Source organism: Sabethes cyaneus, chromosome 3, assembly GCF_943734655.1.
Source record: "Sabethes cyaneus chromosome 3, idSabCyanKW18_F2, whole genome shotgun sequence".
NCBI lineage: Eukaryota > Metazoa > Arthropoda > Insecta > Diptera > Culicidae > Sabethes > Sabethes cyaneus.
In genome coordinates this window covers 121809984-121833890 of record NC_071355.1, presented here as the reverse complement: position 1 = coordinate 121833890, position 23907 = coordinate 121809984, and the positions used below count along the sequence as shown (strand labels likewise).

The window sequence follows — 23907 nt, the reverse complement described above, 5'->3', positions numbered from 1 at the left end:
ATAATATAACTGCATTCATTAATTACAATTAATTTAGTTTTAATTTTCATGCAAGTTCCACCATATTTCAGAACTATTTCTTCTTCTTTCTACACACACTAATGCAACCCTCGATGGTCACATACCTGGTATATATCAATTTACTTTGGCATCACGTGACGATCAGCATTTTACATTTATTTTATAACACTCCGTATAACGTGTTAACATTTACAGAGCTGTTGTATTTATTTATATGCATACCGAAATTAACTATATTTCGAAAAAATCTCTATCGAGATTTCGTCCACAAATGTCGATACCAGTTATATCGATACATTATCGCCCAATGCTGAGCTCGCCAAATATTGAAGGATGTGCTTTTTTCCAGAGGTGCCTTACAAATAGATCAATTTCTATTGTTTAGATTATTTGCATCACCATTCCGTACTTCTTAAATTTTGTTACTATTTACACCAATTTTTGTACTTATGATTTATATAAAACAGATTTTTGAATGTAAGAGGCTAAAAGAAGTTTTTTATGGTAGTTTTAGTTGCTAAAGCATCAGTAACAATTGCACATATAAACCAAAAAATATTTGGCCACCTTTCCTTGTTCTCGTTGCGGTGATTGACGATGCGGACTACCGCCGCAACACAATGAAAATTTATGTAAATAACCGCAATACAATTTTCCTTGCAATCAGCAATATTGCGGTTATTTACATAAATTTTCATTGTGTTGCGGCGGTAGTCCGCATCGTCATCGTCGCATCGTGGCGAGCTCAGCATTGGGCGATAATGTATCGATATAACTGGTATCGACATTTGTGGACGAAATCTCGATAGAGATTTTTTCGAAATATAGTTAATTTCGGTATGCATATAAATAAATACAACAGCTCTGTAAATGTTAACACGTTATACGGAGTGTTATAAAATAAATGTAAAATGCTGATCGTCACGTGATGCGAGCAATTTTGCTGATTATGCTTTCAACTGAGTATACGTATCGATATGTGAAAAATATCGATATTCAATTAACGAAAATTCGTCAGCTTCGCTCAATACTGAATTATTTTGACAGCTTGCTATGAACTTTCCGAGAATGAAAAGATTTCTTGCAAAGCACAATACAATACTGCATACAATTTGTGCATTCAAGCTCAAAATCTAAGTTTTATAGTTGAACCCCTTGGAATGAGCCTCAAAGCATTTTGACAATGAGATTCGCCCAGCCCTGTTTTGATTTTTTTATTTATGTCGTTTTCGTTTTTGCGGTGTAGCTACACCGAGGCTACACCGGTGTAGCTTTTTTGCACCAAAACTGTTCGTTTTCGATTTTTGTGCTACACCATTGCTACACTTTTTCTGCACTAGCTACACCAGAAAAAAAGAGGGTGTAGCTGGTGCAGATAGGAAAACACTAACACACCCATACCACATCACTGCTGCTGCACCGCAAGTGTTCGTTTATCCAGCGAAAAGTGTAACACCAAACGGTGTAGCTGCACCACAAAAACGAAAACGACATTAGTTTCGCCTGTTTACAAATAGCCTGTGTTTTGAAAACAACGCAGTTTCGCTCTTTACTATTGACAAATTTGAGTAAAAACTGCCGGCGTGTCGCTACCTGCTGCGATGGTGAGAAAAACGAAAACAAATGTCAGATGCGGTATATTTCATAAAAATTTTTCAGTAAATTTAATTTTTAACTGGTTTTCGATTGAAAACTTTACTACATTTTTATCAGGTTTTGTAAGAAATTTGCTGTTTTACACGTTACTTTAAAAACACTTTTAAAATAGTGAATTGAAAGAGCATAAATTTGAAGAATACTGTAAAAGTTAGTGTGGCGACTTAACTAATCGAACACAGTAGTAATCCTAAAGCGGTTTTTGCATATTATTGGAATGTTTTTCTACTTTACAAGATCCTTATGCTTGTTTTGTATCGGTTCAAGTCAAAGTTTTGGAGATTCTAATATCTTTCAGTCTTATCGAACCATGTTGCTCCGGCACTACATGAAAATATGAATGTTCTCTTTAGTTATCCTGTATCTTGCTTGCAATAGCCTGGTTTATATTAATTACACAAAAAAAACAAGTTTTTGAGTGGTAACAAGCACGTGGATTTTTATAATTTAGCGTGATATGTAACCTGTTTGTTGTCGCATAAATATACAAAAACATTATTTTCTCGTATATACTGTAAATAAACCACTGACAAAGTATATACCAAAAATAAAGTACTCAATTTTCTTACATTTTGCAATAAAAATTTTACTTGTACATTGTTTCACTACATTAAGAAAATTAAAAAAGTGAACTTTTTTCGATTCTTCAAGCAAACTGTCAACTTTCTCACCGTTCGGCTAGTTCCAAAGACCACCACCGTCAGCGCATAAGTTTCTGTCGAACAGGTCAATCGCCTGTTTACAAAACGATTTGCAAATAAGCCTGTCACTTCATAACAATGCAAGGGGCTAAACTGCAAATTGTCTTTTGTTTTGATTAAACACTTCTATCGCTCATCACTAAAAACTTGTTTTAAATAATTCTGACGATTAAAACAGAAGAAAGGATTCTTGCCAAGGATATTATCAGTCTTTTTAAGGCTGATGGTGTAATAGATCATTACACGGGAGCTCCTAACCACACTTTTTTGACAGCACTTGGTGGTTTGTTTACGTGGTGTTAAATTTTGAATTGAGTTTTCTATCTTTGTCCGGCAGATAATGATAGAAATTTGTAGTTTTTATTGAAGAGAAAGTGCCTTACATGTATTTTACAGAAATTGATGCAGTAATCCTTCACGAAATTTCAAATCGAAACTGCTGGATGTGACAAAAACATGTAAACAAACTGTTGTCGCGAGCAACACTTATTTTGGCTAGAGATGGTCTTAGCCGGTGGTTTTCGTTGTTGCTCCAAAGTCAATTTTCCGACTAGGTCGTACTTTGAAATTGGATGTGATATTCACTCGTGCTGATTAACTAAATTCACTTCACTACTGTGGGAAACTGTTCCCAGGAAAACTTAACTTTATTGAAAAAGGTTACAATTGTCGTCTTAAAGCTACGCGTTGAATAATCGATGGATACTTATGTAAAGCATCCCAGAAAAATTTACTTATATACTATGTCCCTTTAGATACCAGACTTTTCTTCAAATATCCATAATTTTTATTTATTTTCCTTCTGGAGTCTAACGGGCGCTTATTCTAAAACACTATAATTGTTTGAACACTGCTCATTGCGTCCTAACGATAAAAAGAGAAAGAAATTCTAAATGCGACACATGGGAGTGGCTTAATCTTTCATGCCCTAAGCAGGTAGTCTAATCAGTACATAATCCCTGCACGAGATGGTTTTTCAGATTCCTTTTCATATTCTGATTTTCCTACTCCCGATCAGATGGATCGTTTTGCTGGCGTGTTTATTTTTTTTTTTACATCGTTGGCGCGTCTAGCTAAGCAGCTTGTTTGCTCTACCTCTGGAAGCGATAATGCCTCCAGCTAAGTTATTTATTTTTATCATTCCGCTCTAGCAGCGACATTCCGGGGCCCGTAAATCATCCTAGATTTACTAATTAATTTGTTGTATTTTTGGATATAAATATGCTTCGGGTGCAGCCGGCAGATCGGCCTCCCTTGGTGCACTTTCAATATGTAGACTTATTTCATTTGTTTCATTCTTTTGGGCCATTCTTCTCATTGAATCTCGGTGGGACAAGAAGCTCGTTAGTGAATCCCAAAATGATGCTATAAGTTGCCAACCGAGACCGTATATATCATATAATATACGACCATGCATAAAAGTATCAATTACAAATTTAATTATCCTACCAATCATGTATATTCCAATAAATGTAGAAGTTATATTCCCCAGCCAAGTTGACCAGGACATCAACTTGCTCCAATATTTTTCGATGACGTTTTCAACTATCCTACTTGAAACAAGCGCATCGAAACGAAATCCTTGAACATCGGGTCGCTGACCAACTAGGATTTTGTGTAATACGTTAGACGCTATACGTCTGTCTCCCTGTTCATATATCATATTCCTCATTTTTTCAACACTGTCCGCATCATATACTCCACTTTGCATAAGATTTGGTAGCGGCGTGTAGGACCATGTAGTAAGAATATCCGTTGCAAGCTGTAACGGAGCGGTAGTCTCTCGTATACGACTATCTGTGGTATACCATCTACCACCGATTCGAAATTTGGCAGGGAGTAAAGGTGTGCAATCAATTTGCGTCCCTCTAATTTGCAGAATTCTGGTCACAGGTGATATAAACATTGATTTGTTATTATAATTTACTGGTATCTCTTGATAGCAGTTTTCTTCCGACCTGGGCATTACGTAAACTGGTTTACACTCCAAAATGTGTAAAACTTCACCTGCTACAACGGCCGTATATCCGGACCGCTTAATTATACTAGAAACAAATTCCGTAGGATTTAATCGTGCTAATGTTAATCTTGTTTCCATTAGCGTTTTATCGACTTTACATATTTCAGTCATAACTGTATTGTAAAGTTCAGTCATGCTCTGACCAATATAATTTTCGACGATTGTTATTTTTGAGTTGAAGTATGTAAACAAGTCAAAATTTCTACCTGATGTAGATCGTCTAATAAAGGGAGAGTTGAAGCCAACTACTTCTACTATTAATATTCGTGGGTGATCAGTTGTAAAACCAACATTACCACAAATTTTCGTTTGCTCCCTAGCACGAATAGAAAACAAATTCGACTTGGAGATTGTGCTGTAGATAACATTCATCGCTTTACGACCTTCGTGTTTATTTTCGTTTTTAGTTTTGTTTACTGTACCCTCGTAAATAACTTCGAACTCAGTTTCTTCGCATTTTTTATTAAGGTTTACGTCCCAGGTGATGTATCCGTCTTCTGAATCTAAACATCGTCCTTGGGAATAAAAGCAATTTATACTGTTTCTCAAATATACAGTATCGCTTTCGAAGTCAACTGTTGCTACATAATCTTGTAACGTTATCTCATACTCGTAAAAAACCAATGCATTCTCCCATGTATATTCGGGTGTCCAATGTCTCCCGCCTACACAACTACTTCCAGAAACGGAACCCACAATGAGTTTCTCACCTCTAACTGTAGAGTTTCGTTTTAGTTCGCGAATCGTATGAGTGTCTGTAAGTGTCACTCTATTAAGTTGATGTGAAAGTCTACATTCTTCTGCAGTAAACTCTTTCACCATGTAAGCATAACCCCTCTCGAATTCAGATGTATGCGAATGCATACCACAATGCTTAATTCGGCGCTTCATTATCACCTTGCATTGGAATACATGTATTTCGCTTTTGACATTACGTTGCAAGACCTGTATTTGCACTTCTTCCGTCGTTAAATTGTTGGAAGGTGGAATACAAGATGCTACATCTAATAATGAATAACTCGTTAAGTTAACTTCAGGATTGCCGCAGTCATAAGCGATTAGCCCGGAACCTTCATAGGAAAACACGGATCCGAATGCCGCACATATAATGTAAATAAGCATAAGTAAATTACCCCACGTCCAGGGTCTAATTATAGCTTTTCTCTTACGCTTTGGTTCGGGTTTTGAAATTTGAGCTGCAATCCGTTTGACTTCGTCAAGATCAATGCATTTTCTCTTCCCATATTCGTATGGTTTAAATATTTCGGTTGGCGTTCTTTTTACTACACCAACAAAGTTATGTTTATTGCCTGCACTTGACTTTACAGCATGCGGCTTCCTAGAACTTTGCTCTTCAAAATTTTGCTTTATTGTTTGTTTGAGTTCAACGCCCAAATTTTCTTCTCCTTTTGCGGTACCTCCCTCTTCACTCGGAGGGTTTACATCTAGTACGGCTAACTTAACAACGGGTCTTTTTAATATTCCTGTCGTTCTGATTGTGGCCGAGCGAACCTTTTGGTCTTTGCCCGGATGTACTTCTATTACCATTCCCTTTTGCCACTTTGCTTTATGATGATCATCGGCTATCATTACGATGTCACCAACACGTATATTGCGAATCTCTTCTGTCCATTTGGATCTCCTTGCGATTGAAGGAAGATACTCATGTAACCAACGATCCCAATAATTTTTTGCTAGTAGTTGAACGCGCTTCCACTGTTGTCTTGACGCTTCCGCTTTGGAGGTGTCATTCAGGGAAGGTTCTGATTCCCCGGCGCATCCAAATAAAAAGTGGTTTGGAGTGAGTGGTTCATCATCAGTGGCGTCAAGTGAAATGGCTGTTAGTGGCCTACAATTTATTATAAATTCAATTTCTGCCAAAAGGTGTCTAAAGACGTGCTCAGGCATTGTTTCACTGGGCATTAAAGTCTTTATTTCGTACACCTGCCTCTCCCAGCATCCACCGTGGTGTGGAGAGGCTGGAGTATTAAAATGCCATTCAATTCCTTCAGTAGACAACCGACGTTGAAGTTTTTTCAGCTCATTATCTGCTCCAACAAAATTAGTTCCGTTATCGCTATAAAGGTGCTTAATTCTACCTCGTCTAGCTTGGACTGTAGTGAGGCACAATAAGAATGCATCTGCACTTAAGTTCTGTGCTACTTCTATATAAACAGCTCTAGTTGTCATACATGTAAATAGAGCTCCCCATCTTTTCTCCGACCGTCTATTAACCGATACGTTATATGGACCAAAATAATCCACTCCCGTATGTGTAAACGGCTTTACGAATGGTTGTAATCTACACTCGGGCAATGGTGCCATTTTAGGCGCCTTTGCTCTCGCAGATTCATTCTTACAACGCTGGCAACGATTTTTAATTTTTCTCATACCGGCGTCAATGTGAATGATATGATATTTCTGTTGGACTGCTGCTATAGCAGCCTTCATTTTCTTATGCTTGAAACGCTCATGTTAGTGTTTCAGTATTAACTCAGATACATGATGTTTATCTGGTAAAATGTAGGGATATCGAGCCGCATATGGAACAAATTTCGTATTTTTATAACGTGTTTCTGATCTCATTATACCGTTGTCTGCCACAAACGGCGTGAGAGTTCGAATCCTACTGCTTTTATCAACCGTTCCAGTAGTTTGCAATTCCACCATCTCATCAGGAAACGCATTCCATTGAGCGGTTCGAATCAAAAACTCTTCAGCTTGCTGCATATCAGAAGCGGTTATTATGTTATTAAAGGGTAAGTTTCGCCTTTTACTTTTAATAAATTGCGCGAACTTTTTAATTATGCAGAGTGCTCTTTTCAACCGATTCCAATCAGAGCACCAAGTAATACATAAAATATCGAACCGTGGCTTATCGATTTCCTTTAGCGTATACATGGGTCGTAATTCTTCATGACACGACTCTTTAATTGATATATCATTGAATTTCGTTGGCCATTCGGATTCCTTTAGTTTTAAAAAGGATGGGCCTTCTATAAATTTAGACTCTGATGAAATTACCTTTGTTCCTTCATCAGCAGGGTTTGATGCGGAATCTATATATCTCCATTGAGATTCCATTGTACTATCGAGAATCTCACTTACTCGATATTGCACAAACTGCTTATATTTTCTAACATCTGATTTTATCCAGCTCAAGACTGTTTTCGAATCAGTCCAAAAGATTGTTTTGTGGATAGTTAATCTTAACTCGCTTTGTACTGTGTTTAATAAACGAGTTCCCAAAACTGCTGCCTGCAGCTCTAGTCGCGGCACCGATATAATTTTCGTAGGCGCGACTCTAGCTTTGGCGGCGACTATAGTGACATCAGTTTGCAAATGTGACATAGTTCTCATATATATTACAGTTGCGTATGCCTTTAATGATGCGTCGCAAAATATATGAAGTTCTCTTCTAGATTCCTTTTGTTGAAGAGAGTAACATCTTGGAATACTCAAGTTCTCAAGTACCGATAGCTTTTTTATCCAGTTTTGCCAAGTTTTATTCAAATTGTCGGGAATTTTATCATCCCATTCAATACCAGTGCGCCACAAATCTTGCATTATTAATTTTGACTCTATCGTTATGTGAGATATGAGTCCTAATGGGTCATACACACTCATAATGAAAGACAAAACTTCTCTTTTCGTTGGTTCTAATGTGACTGCTTCAGGTATTTTTAATTTGTATTTAAATGTATCGGATTGTGTATTCCAATACATGCCCAATATTTTCTCGAAGTTTTGCTCTTCATCAAGAGAGACTTCTTTTATTGGCGATATTCTATCAGCCGGCAATTTGCTGAGTAGTTCTTTAGAATTTGAAACAAAGCCTCTTATTTTAAAGCTTGCCCCATCATGTATGCGAATTACATCTGAAACTATTCTTGTCGCATTAGTTATGTCATGGAAGCTATCTAGATAATCATCTACATAATGATTTCTGATAATTGCTTCTATTGCATCAGGACTTTCGCTTAAGAAGTTTTTCGCGTTTGTGTTCTTTACGAATTGCGCGCAAGCTGGCGAGCATGTCGCACCAAACGTCATTACTTGCATCTCGTAAACGTCCAAACGAACCTTGGAACTTTCCCTAAAGAGGATTCGTTGGGCTTGCCGATCTTCTTTTATTATTCCAACTCGATGGAACATCTCCTGAATGTCGCCTGAAATCGCGAATGGTGCTTCTCTAAAGCGTATCTTGATTCCTAAGGCTGATTCAGTCATATCTGGTCCTGATAGCAATTGAGAATTGAGGGAAACGCCCTCCATTTTTGCAGCTGCGTCGAATACTAGTCTTGGTTTCGGCGGCTGCTTATTTTTGTTTATAGTCACGAAGTGAGGGAGATAAAATGTTTTTGGAGTACTTTTCATATACTCTTCAACTGTTAATTTACGCATATATCCCTTTTCGACATATTCTTTTATCTTGGCATTATACCAATCTCTTAGCGTTGGATCCTTATCCATCTTTCTTTCTTGTATTAGAAGACGTCCCAACGCAGTTTTAAAGCTGTTTGGAAATTTCACGTCTTCATTTTTCCATAACAGGCCAATCTCATAGCCCTGGTTAGTTTTTGTTAAGGTGTTTTCCATTATTTTAATGGCTTGCTCATCCGCTTTCGGAATCAGGTTGCTTTGTGGGACTTTTACCCCAAAGGCTTCTGTTGAGAAGTAATTCGACATCATTTCTCTAATTGACTTCTCTTCTTCAATAACTTCATCTATGGAGAACAAGTTTTTGGTGTTAGTATTAACTTCGCTACCACCAAAAATAGTCCATCCCAATTTTGTTTGTTTGGCAATGGGCTCATTATTTCCCCTCGAGCGTTCTGCTATTGCCTTAAATAAATAAGCATGAGGTAGCCCCAATAGTATGGTGGGTACCGCTTGCTCATATGATCGCATATTTACATCACGAAGGTAAGGATATCGTGATTTTAATTGTTTCATATCTATTGATTGAACAGGTAAATTCAGTTCATCAACTGTTCTCATGTTTTTAATGGTAAAGATTTGTCCATTATCGGCTTGGACCTTAATTTGTATTACCTGACTATTCCGTTCTTCCTGGACTTCTCCGTTGGTCCAGGCAAGCGTTAGCGGAACACATGAACCTGTTGCTTTAACATCATTTGCAACTTGTTCCTTGATCAAACTTACAGACGAACCTGTATCAAAGAAAGCGAATGTTTTATATTCGCAGTCTTCGCCGATTATTGTAATCGGCACTACTTGATAGTAGATAGTCTTGTTATTTTGCACAAGACAATTTACATTTTCAGGTTGTCTTCTTGACGTGTCTGAATTGTTGTTTCTTGTATTAAAGGGCGCGTGCAGCAATGGATGGTGCTTCAATGTGCAACCGTCAACACCACATGTTTTACCAATCTTGCAATCCTGCATTCTATGGTTGCTGTAATTACAACAAGAGAAACAAATTTTCCTTTCCCTTGTGAATTGCCTTCTTTTGTCAAGTGGCATCCTTTTAAAATTTAGGCAATCAGATAAACGATGATCGCCCTTGCAAGCAAAGCATCTGGACTGTTTATTACCGAGGAAATTCACCCGGTCTGGTCTTGTTCTTTCATAGTTAACGCCTCTTTCCGCGATTAACATGTTCGCAAGAGTTTCTTGTGGTTTCAACCACTTATAAAAATTTTCCAATGTTGGAGCCGTATAGGGGTTTTTAGGAGTTGACATGAGTCTCTCCTCATTAAGGTGCATCAACCATTTTTGATGCAATGTTGTTGGTAATTTAAAGGCCAAGTCTTTAATCAGACGTTGGTCATTTAAATATTCCTCTCTATTTAAACTTTTCATAGTTATTACCAGGTTTCCAATCCCTGATATAAAATCGACTACCGTTTTAGGCATTTCTAATCGTGGAGCCTTTAACGAAAGTACTTCTTTTAATAAGCCATTATAGACCATTTCGGAACTGCCGAAATGTTCTTCTAATTTATTCAAAATTATTCCGACGTTGGCGGAATCCAACAGGAGTGCACTGACTAATTTCAATGCATTTCCTTTGAGACTTTTTTGCAGTCTATACAAATTTTCCAAATCGGAAAAATTACCTTTATTCGTGGTTTCGATAAAGGTTTGTTTAAATCTGGGCCAAAGATTATATGCCCCATCAAAATATGGCAAGTCAATCATCGACTGTTTCATCAAGAAATTGTCAGTTGATGAATGCTTCTCGATATTAATTTCTTTTATTTTGTTAATAATTTCGTTAAATGCCTCGACATGCGAGCTGTCGGGAGTTTCTAATCGAGAAATCTTCTTGTCCCTACTCGAGATCTCGTCGTAGAGTCTCTTACATTTAAAACAAATCCACGGCTCCTTTTCGCCGGGAGTGTGATCTAATCTCGCGCATGACACGTGGAACCAGCGATCACATTCGTCGCAGGCTACCAACGTGCCGATGCTATCGGGTTTTTCACAAAGACGGCAATTGCCGTTTTTATTATTTACTAAAATTTTGTGCATTTTCACTCACCAGATGTTTTTCTTTGCCTTTGCCTGTGTCTGCTGTGTTTGTTGATTCTAGGGTTCACCGACCGTTCGTCGATGCGGTTGCCACCAGCTGATTCCCGATGCTGCTACGCTGCTGCTTCGGTTCACCGACCTTTTGCCACCGACTGGGTGCCGATGTGTTGGAATCACCGACCGCCTGTCGGTTGGAGTGTCACCGGCCTATTTGAGCGCCGATGTTTCGGATTACACTAGTCGCCTACTAGTGACTCAAGCTAGCCCACTAGACTTGAGCTTTTGGATAGCACCGACCTTCCGTCGGTTGGGTTGCACCGGCCTCCTTGTGTGCCGGTGTTTTTTCGGATCACACTAGCGCCTGCTAGTGACTCAAGCAGCTCACTGAACTTGAGATTTTAGATAGCACCGACGCCTGTCGGTAAATATCACCGGTCTCCTTGCTGACCGACGATTACAATGGCACTAGCGCCTGCTAGTGACTCAAGCAGCTCACTGAACTTGAGATTTTAGATAACACCGACGCCTTCTGTCGGTTGGGTTGCACCGGCCTCCTTGTGTGCCGATGTTTTTTCGGATTGCACTAGCGCCTGCTAGTGACTCAAGCAGCTCACTGAACTTGACATTTTGGTTAACACCGACGCCTGTCGGTAAATATCACCGGTCTCCTTGAGCGCCAATGATAGCGGGTGCTGCCCCAAACTGGTAGAAGTCGTCCCGTCTTTTGCCTGCTTGCTTGCAGCAGGTCTTTTGATTGCCCTTGCGCGGGCCAACAATTGTCACTTCTACCCTTGTGGTAGAATTCGACTCAAAACAGTCAGCTTTCTGACTGAAATTGCGAGTATTATTTTCCTCGACTTAGTGCCTGTACGCTTGCGACAGGTCTTTTTTTTTTTACTTTCTTACCCTAGCGCGGGTCAAGAATTGTCACTTCCACCGCCAGTGGCAGAAGTCGACACAAAAATTCAACCAAACAGTCTGGTTGGAAGCTTCCTGGTTTTATTCCGTGAGTTCGCCTTCCTTACTATCCTCTCTGGATAGCCACCATTAAATGTTGTCGCGAGCAACACTTATTTTGGCTAGAGATGGTCTTAGCCGGTGGTTTTCGTTGTTGCTCCAAAGTCAATTTTCCGACTAGGTCGTACTTTGAAATTGGATGTGATATTCACTCGTGCTGATTAACTAAATTCACTTCACTACTGTGGGAAACTGTTCCCAGGAAAACTTAACTTTATTGAAAAAGGTTACAATTGTCGTCTTAAAGCTACGCGTTGAATAATCGATGGATACTTATGTAAAGCATCCCAGAAAAATTTACTTATATACTATGTCCCTTTAGATACCAGACTTTTCTTCAAATATCCATAATTTTTATTTATTTTCCTTCTGGAGTCTAACGGGCGCTTATTCTAAAACACTATAATTGTTTGAACACTGCTCATTGCGTCCTAACGATAAAAAGAGAAAGAAATTCTAAATGCGACACATGGGAGTGGCTTAATCTTTCATGCCCTAAGCAGGTAGTCTAATCAGTACATAATCCCTGCACGAGATGGTTTTTCAGATTCCTTTTCATATTCTGATTTTCCTACTCCCGATCAGATGGATCGTTTTGCTGGCGTGTTTATTTTTTTTTTTACATCGTTGGCGCGTCTAGCTAAGCAGCTTGTTTGCTCTACCTCTGGAAGCGATAATGCCTCCAGCTAAGTTATTTATTTTTATCATTCCGCTCTAGCAGCGACACAAACCACCAAGTGGTGTCATTTGACGGCAAAATGACGTCATCGCAAAATGATCTATAAAACGATTTGTTTACAATTTGCCAGTTGAGCCCCTATCGCGAATCACTCCGGATATAATGTATATACAGTCAACCAAAAAAGTATTCGGACAGCAGCGCATAAAATTTTCTTTTAGAAATTTTGCACGGTATTTTTGCAAAGAATGGTAACACATATTTTTTAAAACAATGTTTAACTAAAGCATATTTAGATGCACAACAAAAATTCGGGAAAAAGCTTTCCGTTTTGAAGATAGGGTACAATGGTACATACAGTTTGAATTCCTCAAAAATGCAGCCAAAAAAGTATTCGGACATTGTTGGGATATTCGGAGTATTGTTGGGATGCTTGGAAAGCTCCGAGGTAGCAAAGATATATATTTTTGAATAGAACTAAGTGTAAACTCAATTATCTGAACAATTTTAGGTGAAATTAAAGCAAAATTGTAATTGTGCGGTACATACATATTGTACCGGGATGTTGAAACTAAACATACTGTCGTTAATTGTAAGCGGTAGGCACCATACAATTGTCCTAGTGCTATCGAAATATCAGCATTCAGGCTAGATTTGAACCCTTTTGAACATCTTTTTAGATAATTTTATTTCTAAATGATAAATCATTCGATTTCTTATTACAATGACTTAAACCGAGCTCTTGTAAAAAACCCGATTTAATCCACCTAGTGGTGAAAGGAACCTTTGTTATACGGTCTTACTTGCTATTTGAGATAGAAATCGACACGTCTTCGGAACATAATTCATCTATTGGTTAACGTTACGTAGTTCGTTGGTTTTCATAAAATTGTTGGAAATTGAATAAGTGTTCACAATTTGAACAAAATAGCAGCACTTATAAATTTTGATAGATCCTTTTTTCAAGAAATTACTGAGTAAGGGTAAGTTGGTTGTTACTAATTTGAGTAAGTGCAAGTAAAAGTAAGTTGTAAGAGGAAATATTATTATTTAACATATACATTGCCTAGTATAGGTCTAGGTTTTAGAACTATGCATAAATTCCTGTAATGCCATTCTTTTTGATTGACATTAATAAAGTTTTCTTAAATAAATTTTATCAATTTTTATTAACCTTCGGTTACTCACGCTGTTGCGTTTTGTACAACACGTGTAGGTTTTTGAATGCCATATTGTTATAAAGTTACAAATCGCTGTTTAACTAACGTATATTCTTCAATTAACTTGTTATGAGGAAAATGTCATAATTATTCAATGCATTAATGCTTTAAATTGTTGGGAAAATAGATCAGCATAAACTGACATCACAGAAACGAAGCAATCAGCATGTGAAGTGTACCGCAATTGATCCCAACTGGAATTTTCTCTCGTTTCTTCTTATGGAAAAATGGTGTCTGTATGCAGCAAAACTATCAGCAAATGTAAAATGTTTAAAATTTATCTGTTGGTAGTCGAGTAATTTGGAGTCAAAATTAAGGTATTTTTTATAATAAAAGTTCTACAGTACCTAAACAAACAAACATAGAGGTACACTATATTCAGCAAAGTTGTGTATTTTTACTATTTGTACAATTTTATAATACATGAAGTCATGAAGTCATACAACAATTACAAAAAGAGCTAAAATATAAAATACTGATTTTACAAATTCATAAACAATAAATAAGATTTTCTATCTTCGCTGAATAGATAGAAGGTTACTGTGTTCAACAAAATTTCTTGTAATAATATGTTCTAAAACTTTGCAGAACACATCAATGTGTTATATTGAAACTGAAGAAAAATATTTTTTTTATTTCACTTTTAGGGGGATTAATCAAAATTTAAATTGCACCAGATGATAGAACTTTGAATTTCAAGAAATTCTTCCGAAGGTTTCATAAACCTAAAACCAAGTTTTCTCAGTCAAAACTCTAGTGCGCATGTCTTTTTGGCTTTGGGCCATTGTGCGCGCGAGTAACCGTATTACAAAAGTTGGCGCGAGTGTTGGAGGGTTAATATCTTTTGATCGGCAAAACCGATTCTTCTGAAATTTGGCAGATATATTTGCAGCATTAAAATCTCTAATTTGATGCCAAAATAATTCAAACTAGATAAGCTATCTTAGCTGAAATCGTTATAAATTATTGTAAATTTTAATGTGTTGTTTTCAATTGCTCATAACTTTCAAATTAAACGTCCAATCAAAAAACAAATCAATAGTGATCTATTAGGCTATGTTACCTTTCAAATGAGACTAAAAGCGCCTGAATCGGTTTAGCCATCTCTAAGAAACAGGCGATAATTATTACCTTATCAAAACAGGTTTTTTAAGCATAACTTTTAAACTACTCGTTTGTTTTCAATAAAATTTATCCGAAAAATTTAGCCTTAACAAGAGCTTTAATTCAATACTAAGATCGTTGAAATCGGTCGATTGGTTCCGGAGAAAATCGTGTCACGTAATTTTCACATTTTTGCTTATAACTTTCAAACGAAAAGTCGGACCATGAAACAATTCAATAGTGATGTACTAGGCAATAATACCTTTCAAACAAAAGTAATAGCGAACAAATCCGTTCAGCCATCTTCGAGAAACAGGCGATAGAAAAGTTGCGCCCCGCACATACATACACACATACACACACACACACAGACATTGCTCAGTTCGTCGAACCCTGTCGATTGGTATATGTGGCTCGGCCCTCCGGGCCTCGGATCAATTTCGTGTTTTTCGACCAATTCCTAAACCTTTGTTATAGTATAACAAAGGTAAAAATGGTCAGCAATTCACAGAGGGATATTTGAAAAATTGTTAATTTTATCCCAAACAGATTAAAACAGGTCATCAAGATTGCAAATGGTCCTACGAGGTAGTAGATGAGCGAGAAAGGACATTTGTTTCAACTAATAGTTAACTGTCCGAATACTTTTTTGGCTGCATTTTTGAGGAATTCAAACTATATGTACCCTATCTTCAAAACGGAAAGCTTTTCCCCGAATTTTTGTTGTGCATCTAAATATGCTTTAGTTAAACATTGTTTTGAAAAATATGTGTTACCATTCTTTGCAAAAATACTGTGCAAAATTACTAAAAGAAAATTTTATGCGCTGCTGCCCGAATACTTTTTTGGTTGACTATTCACATTGGTTGGTACATTATCTGAGCATGTGTGATGTTTACCACGCGCACTGCAGCGACACTGGCATTCTATATTGATTATACTATTTTAACAACAGACCTCATAGTCCATAGACAAGTATTGGCGCTGGCATCGCTGGTTATTTACAGGTTATGTTCTGTTTTGCTATGTACTACAAATGTCAAACTTGTTTACATTTAACTTGTGCAGATCAATAACAACAGGGATACCAGACTTGCAGATTTGTCTGCAAATTCCAGATTTTTGGAACGGTCTTGCAGATCATTATAAATTTGCAGATATTTGCAGTTTTTCTGACTTTTATTGTTTTGGTGCAGATTTTTGTTCAAAGCTCTTTAAACTTTCACAGACTTCCTAAAAAAGTGTGCAGATTTTCCACAGATTATTTTTAAACCAGAAAATTCGAGTAGCCGGAAAACTGCTCGCTTTTTGCGGTTTTCGAGCAGTTGCAGACATTTTTTAGAAAATATGGCATCTCTGAATAACAATCATACATCGTTGGTAGGTTAAACACACTTGAAGATTCTTCTTGCGAAAAATGGTGCGGAAACCCTATACGTAGTCAGCTGCAGACGGGGCTGCTGATTATCTAAACCATCTAAACGGTAAGCGGGTCCGGCGACATCGTTTTATAAGTCTGTTCGAAACGGATTGAGTCCCGAATGGAACCGCAAGTGCTTTCAATTGTCGAGTCGATAACGTCCTGCACCATAATTTGCAGCAGATTTTTACCGGTTAGCTGATACATAATTTCAAATATACGACAAAATAATGTGGACTACCGCTAACTTCATACGCTGTAGTTTTTTTCCATCATTAGGGAATTGGTGAAACTTTCCACAATTGAGCGCTGGATCGTACTTTCATTTAACCGAAACCCAATAAACTGACTGATATTCGGCAACTTCTCGGTAGTAAACATAATCACGAAGTAGTAAACACTAGCACGAAAATATCCTAAATGAAAATAACTGCTGCTTAGCGACCTATTCGGGCGTGATAGCCGGTAACTCTGCGGGCGGCGGCACAGACTGTACTTATTATTCCAACACCAGCAGCTGCTCCCGACACCCTCAGCGATTTCGAAATAGATAGAAATTAAATTTAAGCACGGTCGAGTGTCTGATAAAAGGAATCCGTTTATACGATTTACACTATTCCGCAAACACCGACACGGAACAGCTGTTTTTGGTAAACGTAACCATATTTTGACACGTGTAGCTCAGAAAGTGCTGGTTGCTTGCTGAAGATGATTTCCCAGGAATACAATGGGCACATTAGCGCCTCTACTTGTCTAGAGGTATGAGGTCTGTTAGTTTAACACACCAGCTTTGCATGAATCGGTTGCCGGAGACACTAGTTAGCTAAATGTTTTAAAAATTTTATTTATTTTCTGTGCATTTATGTAGCCGTGGAAAACGGAAGAGAGGAGACGCGAAGAGAATCTTTCATTGTCACTTAGGTCTATTTGAAAAATTACCCGAGATTTTAGCAATACATCGCACGTTTTCTTTCCGTACGTTCCTTTGGTTTTACCGTGAACGTGCGGAAACAAAATATTAAGGAAATGTCTAATATTATGTCTCGTAAAAAGCTGGATTACAAAAAGCTTTCAGTCACCTTTTTGTCCGCAAGAGGGTCTAACTTTTACGTCTTTTCGAATACATATAAGCTTTTGCGAAGTGAACTACAGCACTCGTTCGCTAATTGCACGAATGAGGCGATGCGATTAGCGAATTTCGTTTTTTAATTGCACGATAGTTGCCAATATTTATTGTAAAACGTGATGCGTTATCACTGTAAAGAACTCTTCACATGCATTCACACGTACGCTAAACTTTGGGAAGAACATCTAAATTTTTACAAACGAACTAAAAGCTTAATGAATATGTGTTCAATTAGTCAAAGTTTAGCCAAATTTGCATGAATTTGTTTGTAATGTATCTACGTAATGCAGAGATAGAGAGTTTGCATTCGGCAACGCTGCATTTTTGTTTATAGCAACCACCTGGAAAACCACGTGTAGTTTGACAGATAACTGTTTTTTAGTTGCACGATCGTGCAACTAGCGAACGTGCAATTAAAAGACGGTGCAGTTAGAGGACGTGCAATTAGCGCACGAGTGCTGTATATTGTTAATATAATTTTTATATTTGCTGGCTTGCACTGGTTTCAGATTTTTTGCATTCAGTTTTTGACTTGCACGCGAAATACTTACGCTAATGACAAATTTGAGTAAAAACTGCCGGCGTGTCGCTACCTGCTGCGAGGGTGAGAAAAACGAAAACAAATGTCAAATGCGGTACATTTCATAAAAAATTTTCAGTAAATTTAATTTTTAACTGGTTTTCGATTGAAAACTTTACTAAAGGTTTGTCAGGTTTTGTAAGAAATTTGCTGTTTTACAAGTTATTTTGAAAACACTTAAAATAGTGAATTGAAAGAGCATAAATTTGAAAAATACTGTAAAAGTTAGTGTGGCGACTTAACTAATCGAACACAGCAGTGATCCTAAAGCGGTTTCTGCATATTATTGGAATGTTTTTCTACTTTACAAGATCCTTATGCTTGTTTTGTATCGGTTCAAGTCAAAGTTCTGGAGATTCGAATATCTTTCAGTCTTATCGAACCATGTTGCTCCGGCACTACATGAAAATATGAATGTTCTCTTTAGTTATCCTGTATCTTGCTGCAGGCTATTGCAGGTTTATATTAATTTCACAAAAAAACAAGTTTTTTACCACTCAAGCACGTGGATTTTTATAATTTAGCGTGATATGTAACCTGTTTGTTGTGGCATAAATATACAAAAACATTATTTTCTCGTATACAGCCTGAATTCGTTAATTGGGCCACGACTGCACTCTAGCTGATTCGCTAATTGGGCCGACTGACAGTTGTTAGAAATTTCTAAACTCGAAAATTCCATACAATTTTGACATTCAAGTTGTCACACAGCCCAATTAGCGAACACCCAATTAACGAACCGCCCAATTAACGAACCACCAATTAACGAAACTTTGCTGTATACTATAAACAAACCTCTGATAAAGTATATACCAAAAATAAAGTACTCAATTTTGCAATAATAATTTTACTTGTACATTGTTTCACTACATTAAGAAAATTAAAAAAGTGAACTTTTTTCCGATTCTTCAAGCAAACTGTCAACTTTCTCACCGTCCGTCTAATTCCAAAGACCACCACCGTCAGCGCATAAGTTTCTGTTGAACAGGTCAAAACTTGCATGCAATCGCTTTAAAGTACTTACACATTTATAACTGGGCGCTCGGGGTTTTCAGATTTACGGTCCGTCCACCTAGAATTAAATACTTGGATAATAGCATTTTTCCGATACTGCAAGAATTTTGGCCTAATCTGAACTGCTGCGATGAAATGTGCAGCTAATTCACTGGTGCTTGACATACAAGAAAGCATATAAGTGCATATAGGTCTGCCATCTAGATTCATATTTCAGTTAACATAGAGTCATCTATGCGCACATTAAAGAAACTGACTAAAGTAAAGAAACTCACTAAAGAAGTGACAGGTAACTCATTATCGGTTCGTCGAAACCAAGTGCGCATGAATCTCGATGAAACCTTCTGAATCTTTTGCTCGAAAACTTGCGGAGTATCAGTCGATGAACGCGGCCGAAAATATTGACTTCAAGCAAACGGCAACAAATATCATCGTATCATCACGAAATCGATCCGTACTGCCTAACGCATGGGGCATGTCCAACACTGTTTTACTATATATGGAAGTTTTAAAATGAAACAGATTTAAAATATCGGCAACCCCAACAGAGCGTTTCAATTCTATTTTGACGTAGGACTACGTCTTACGGCAAGTTTTGAGATAGGGTGTCATTCCAAAAAATCGAAAAATGCGAGCGTCACGAAAAATGAAAGGTTTTGAGCGCTAATAGCTCAGCGGTTTTCCGATCGATTTTCAATATTCTTACACCAATCGATCGGAAAATCTTCTACGAATTGACCCAAATGAAGAAAAGTATGGATTCTTGATGTTGAACTATTGAAAAATTGAAAATAATGAACCTATGTTTTACCAGAATTGTCCCTTCGTGATTGGTTGGAATTACGATGATCTAAACCTATACCAATTTGATATCTGTGCTTGGGAAGTAAGCCAAAACAAGTGACAAAGTTTCCTCATTTCAATAAGATTTCTTAACACCGCGGTTAAACCTAAACCATTTTGATGTCTTTGCTTGGGAAGTACGCCAGAAAGAGTGACAAACGAATGCGATTAAACCTAGGCGAATTTGATATCTGTGTTGGAAAAATGTGCTACAACTGTAGTGTTCGGTTATAATATGACTCTGTATGAATACGCATGCTTGCCGTTTCAGTAGAAGTGCAGTGAAAAGATGTGCAGCTGATAAAATAGGATTGAATTGGTAAAATCTCTTCAACGTGTAATAAAAACAATCTTTAATTTCAGTAAGATAGCAGGAAAGCAATCGTTTGTGTTCTTGATTTTGTTAAATTATTTTTAAATGCACATAGAAATAATTCTGCAATCTTTTGAGAATTAAACGTATGCAATGTTACTACTTTGATAAATGTTACATTCAAGAAACAACGCATGTAGCATGTATATATGTTGCATATAGCATGTATACATAAAGAATCGAATGATTACAAGCATGAATACATGCTACTATCACTACAAAGAGACTTACGTAGTCCTGCGTCACCGATATATGCGGTCGTGTCTTGTACACAACCCCTCTGATTTTTTCTAACAGTTGAGTAACAAAATTTGAAACTGGTATACAACAGTGTTCTATTTCTGCAGATATTTGAAACGTGGAGTTTCAAACAGATGGGATATTGTGTGTGTGTGTGTGTGTGTGGCCAATAATAAGCAAAATACAAACTTTTGACAGCCGGTTGTGTCATAATCGTTTTCGTTCAGAATGATACAAGTAATTTAAACAAATTTGGGGTGTTTCGGCCGACGGTTATTTGTTTGGTTGTTTTTGTACAACCTGCTGTGAGTATAATACGTATGCAGGTTAGTACGAAATTATAGCAAAGGTTTCTAAATTTCACGGCGGCAGCGCTATTGCTCTGCTATCAAAATAATAGTAATGATGGATTTTCTTTGACGTTCATTAAAAGATGACATTCACATCACTATTCGCCGGTCCAGCAGAACAAAGGGATGAAACCAAAGACGTCCATTGCTGAAGGTTACCTGGGGCCCTATTCTCACAGTCATCTCACCTAATTTTTTTGGGTGAGAGCAAAATTTGCGACTCTCAGAGTCACCTAGGTGACTCCACTCACCTCGGTGACTGTACAAATCAAATGGGACTGGTAAGGTGAGGTGAGGGTGACTGTGAGAATAGGACGCGTGCGAGAAGTGAGGTGAGGTGAGGTAACTGTGAGAATAGGGCCCCTGGTATGGCTTACACCTGGCGTCCGGACCAGGGGGATCTTTCGGTAATGAATTGTGAAACGGACAGGTAGGTGATCTTGCTACCTTTGTTTATGATCGATTTTACGCTCCTGCCAGTGTATATAGCTTACAAAAAGAAGTTTGTTTCATTTATGCTAAAAAGGAGGTAAATGCATTACCGGGATCAAAACGACACAAACCACAACTGCGCTGCATGTTTGGAATTCAGTTTTCATCAGTTGCAGTCACCCCATCGGCAGGCAACCATGTTTCGTCGCCAACATCTCGTGTGTGCGAAAATTAAATTGCATTTCACCACTGCGTTTCACTTGACTGCCAGCAGTGTGATTTGGGCCCGCTGTCAAATTTTGTGCCTGGGGCATCCTTTTGCTGTCACTTACTACAGCTCGATATAGCTGGCTCGAAAACAATTATAAGCCGTTTGGTCCGTGACAGTGTACAAACGTCATGGACCAAACACCATCCGCGGTAATACACATATGTAAAGAATTTGACCACAGAGAACAGACATCCAAGCAAAAGGTCCCCACTTGGATAAAACTTATGTCAAATTAGTTGGGAAACTATAGCGATGATGTCGCTGAAGGCGCAGAAAACTCTACACTAAACTCACAACAGCTAGCTTCTGGCGCTAGCATAACGCTTATTGTCCATATATACTAGCGCCAGAGGAGCCAAAGGTTGTCAGTGTGCAAATCAAAAGAATCATTTATTTGGGAAACTATAGTTGTGGTGACGCTAGCATATTAGGTGATTTTAATTTGCAATTTTATCCAGGAATTACCGAAAAATTTGTTCCAGAAAGGATGTCTGTTCTCTGTGATTTGACATCAATAGATCCTGCCTAGTTCGGACAGAGTTTCGTTAAAGGCACGCGCCGAATTGGTACGTTGTGGCAGCGGTTGCGTAAATCTGACAGATAATACTGGACAGACAGTGGAATGCTGAATAGTACTTACTTACTTAGGTGGCCTGCCGTCCTGAGACAAAGCCTGTTGAATAAGATTTCTCCAATCAAGTTGTTTGTGGGCTAGCGCTCTCCAATTCCATGGACACCGAGTACTCTCCACCAGATCTCGCTCCACATGGTCTAGCCATCTTGCTCGCTATGTTCCTGGTCGTCTTGTTCCTACCGGCTTTAGGCAATCATCATCTTTGCAGGGTACTTGTTTGGTATCCTTGCAACATGCCCTACTCATCGTATCCGTCCAGCTTTAGCCACCTCTTGGATACTGGGTTCGCCATAGAGCTATGTGAGTTCATGGTTCATCCTCAGCCTTCATACTCCGTTCTCTTGTACGCCGCCGAAGATCGCATTAAGCACTCGTCGTTCGAAAGCTCCAAGCACTCGCAAGTTCTCCTCCAGCATTATCCATGCTTCATGCCCGTAGAGAACAACCAGTCTAACAAGCGCATAGGCGTCTTGTACAGGGAGCACTTTGGGATGCTGGATAGTGATTATTCTAAACACAAATTGATCCCTTGTACACTCACCCAAGTGTCTATATGGAGTGTTTATTAAAATTTTTGCGACAGACAATACTGTTTTGCAATCTTTTTACAAATCCCTTTTCTGCCTCACAAATGGAACAAAGTTAGGCAGGTGGCAGCACCGTTTCACACACCTATCCAGTGACATGTGACATTTGTTCCACACAAATCAACACGCATCTCTAAATAGGGGGAAAAGCAGGAAGGATTGTTTATGGGGTAATATCAAACAGAACTGCCATTAAAACACATGTCAAGAGCAACATTTCAAATAGGCCGAAGTCAAAACTGACAGTTTCGAGAAAATCGATGTTGAAACTTGAGCATCATTTTTTAACTCCTTATTTGATATAAACAGTGTTGCTTAGAATTGAATGTCACATTATGATGCAAAAACATAATAGTTTAATGTGTAATGCAACAACTAGCAGAAAAAAACATTGATTTACTTTGTAATTTGCAAAAATATGCGTTTGGCCGTTTTCGGAGATCATTCGGTAATACGACTTTTTCATAAGGCTGATTTGATTATCAATTGTTGATGGGGCCTTTGACATGAGGCTTTTATTTACTGTCAGTGGTGATATGATTTTGGTGTTGGGCCAGTTTTTAAACAGCGTTTCGCGTTTGGCCTTTTTTTTATCACGTTGTTTTGAAGCGCAATGGCTAGAAAAGGTTAAAAATTCGTAACTGGGACACCGATCAGCTTTATTATTTCTACTAGAAAAGTTGGGGTTTAATTTCATCGGCAAATCTGCCACCGTTCAACAGGTTTGTGAAGCGGGACGTGTTACCCGTGAGGTGCGGCAGTCGCTATTGGTAGTGTGAAGCAGCAGCAGTTCATTCATTTAGCATTTCTAACTCACCACAGCGTGCAAGTGCATCACGCCTTGGCAGTTCAGCGATAGTAAATGTCTCGGGCGCGCTACTAACGAACTCTGTCCGGTTCCTCCACAGGTGATATATATATATACAGCGAAATAGTTTTTTTCGTGTAAACCGAAAAGTAACTTAAATTTTTGTTGCCGCGCAGGCTTAAGTACTAAACATGTCGTGTCTGTGAATGACCGTGTTATTTATGCAGGTAGCATCGTATTGTTTTTTTCGGTCGTCCGTCGAGTCTCTCGCGCAATTGTACGGCGGGGATCATCTTCGCAGCAGCAACTGCAG

The 23907-nt window shown here is 38.1% G+C and overlaps 1 protein-coding gene across 1 annotated transcript; it reads right to left on the bottom strand.

Moving 5' to 3' along the window:
• Positions 1-6873: 6873 nt before the first annotated feature.
• Positions 6874-9807, bottom strand: LOC128740093 (uncharacterized). Its single transcript, XM_053835605.1, has one exon. The coding sequence runs from the start codon at positions 9805-9807 to the stop codon at positions 6874-6876; it is 2934 nt and encodes a 977-aa protein (XP_053691580.1).
• Between the last annotated feature and the right edge of the window lie 14100 nt (positions 9808-23907).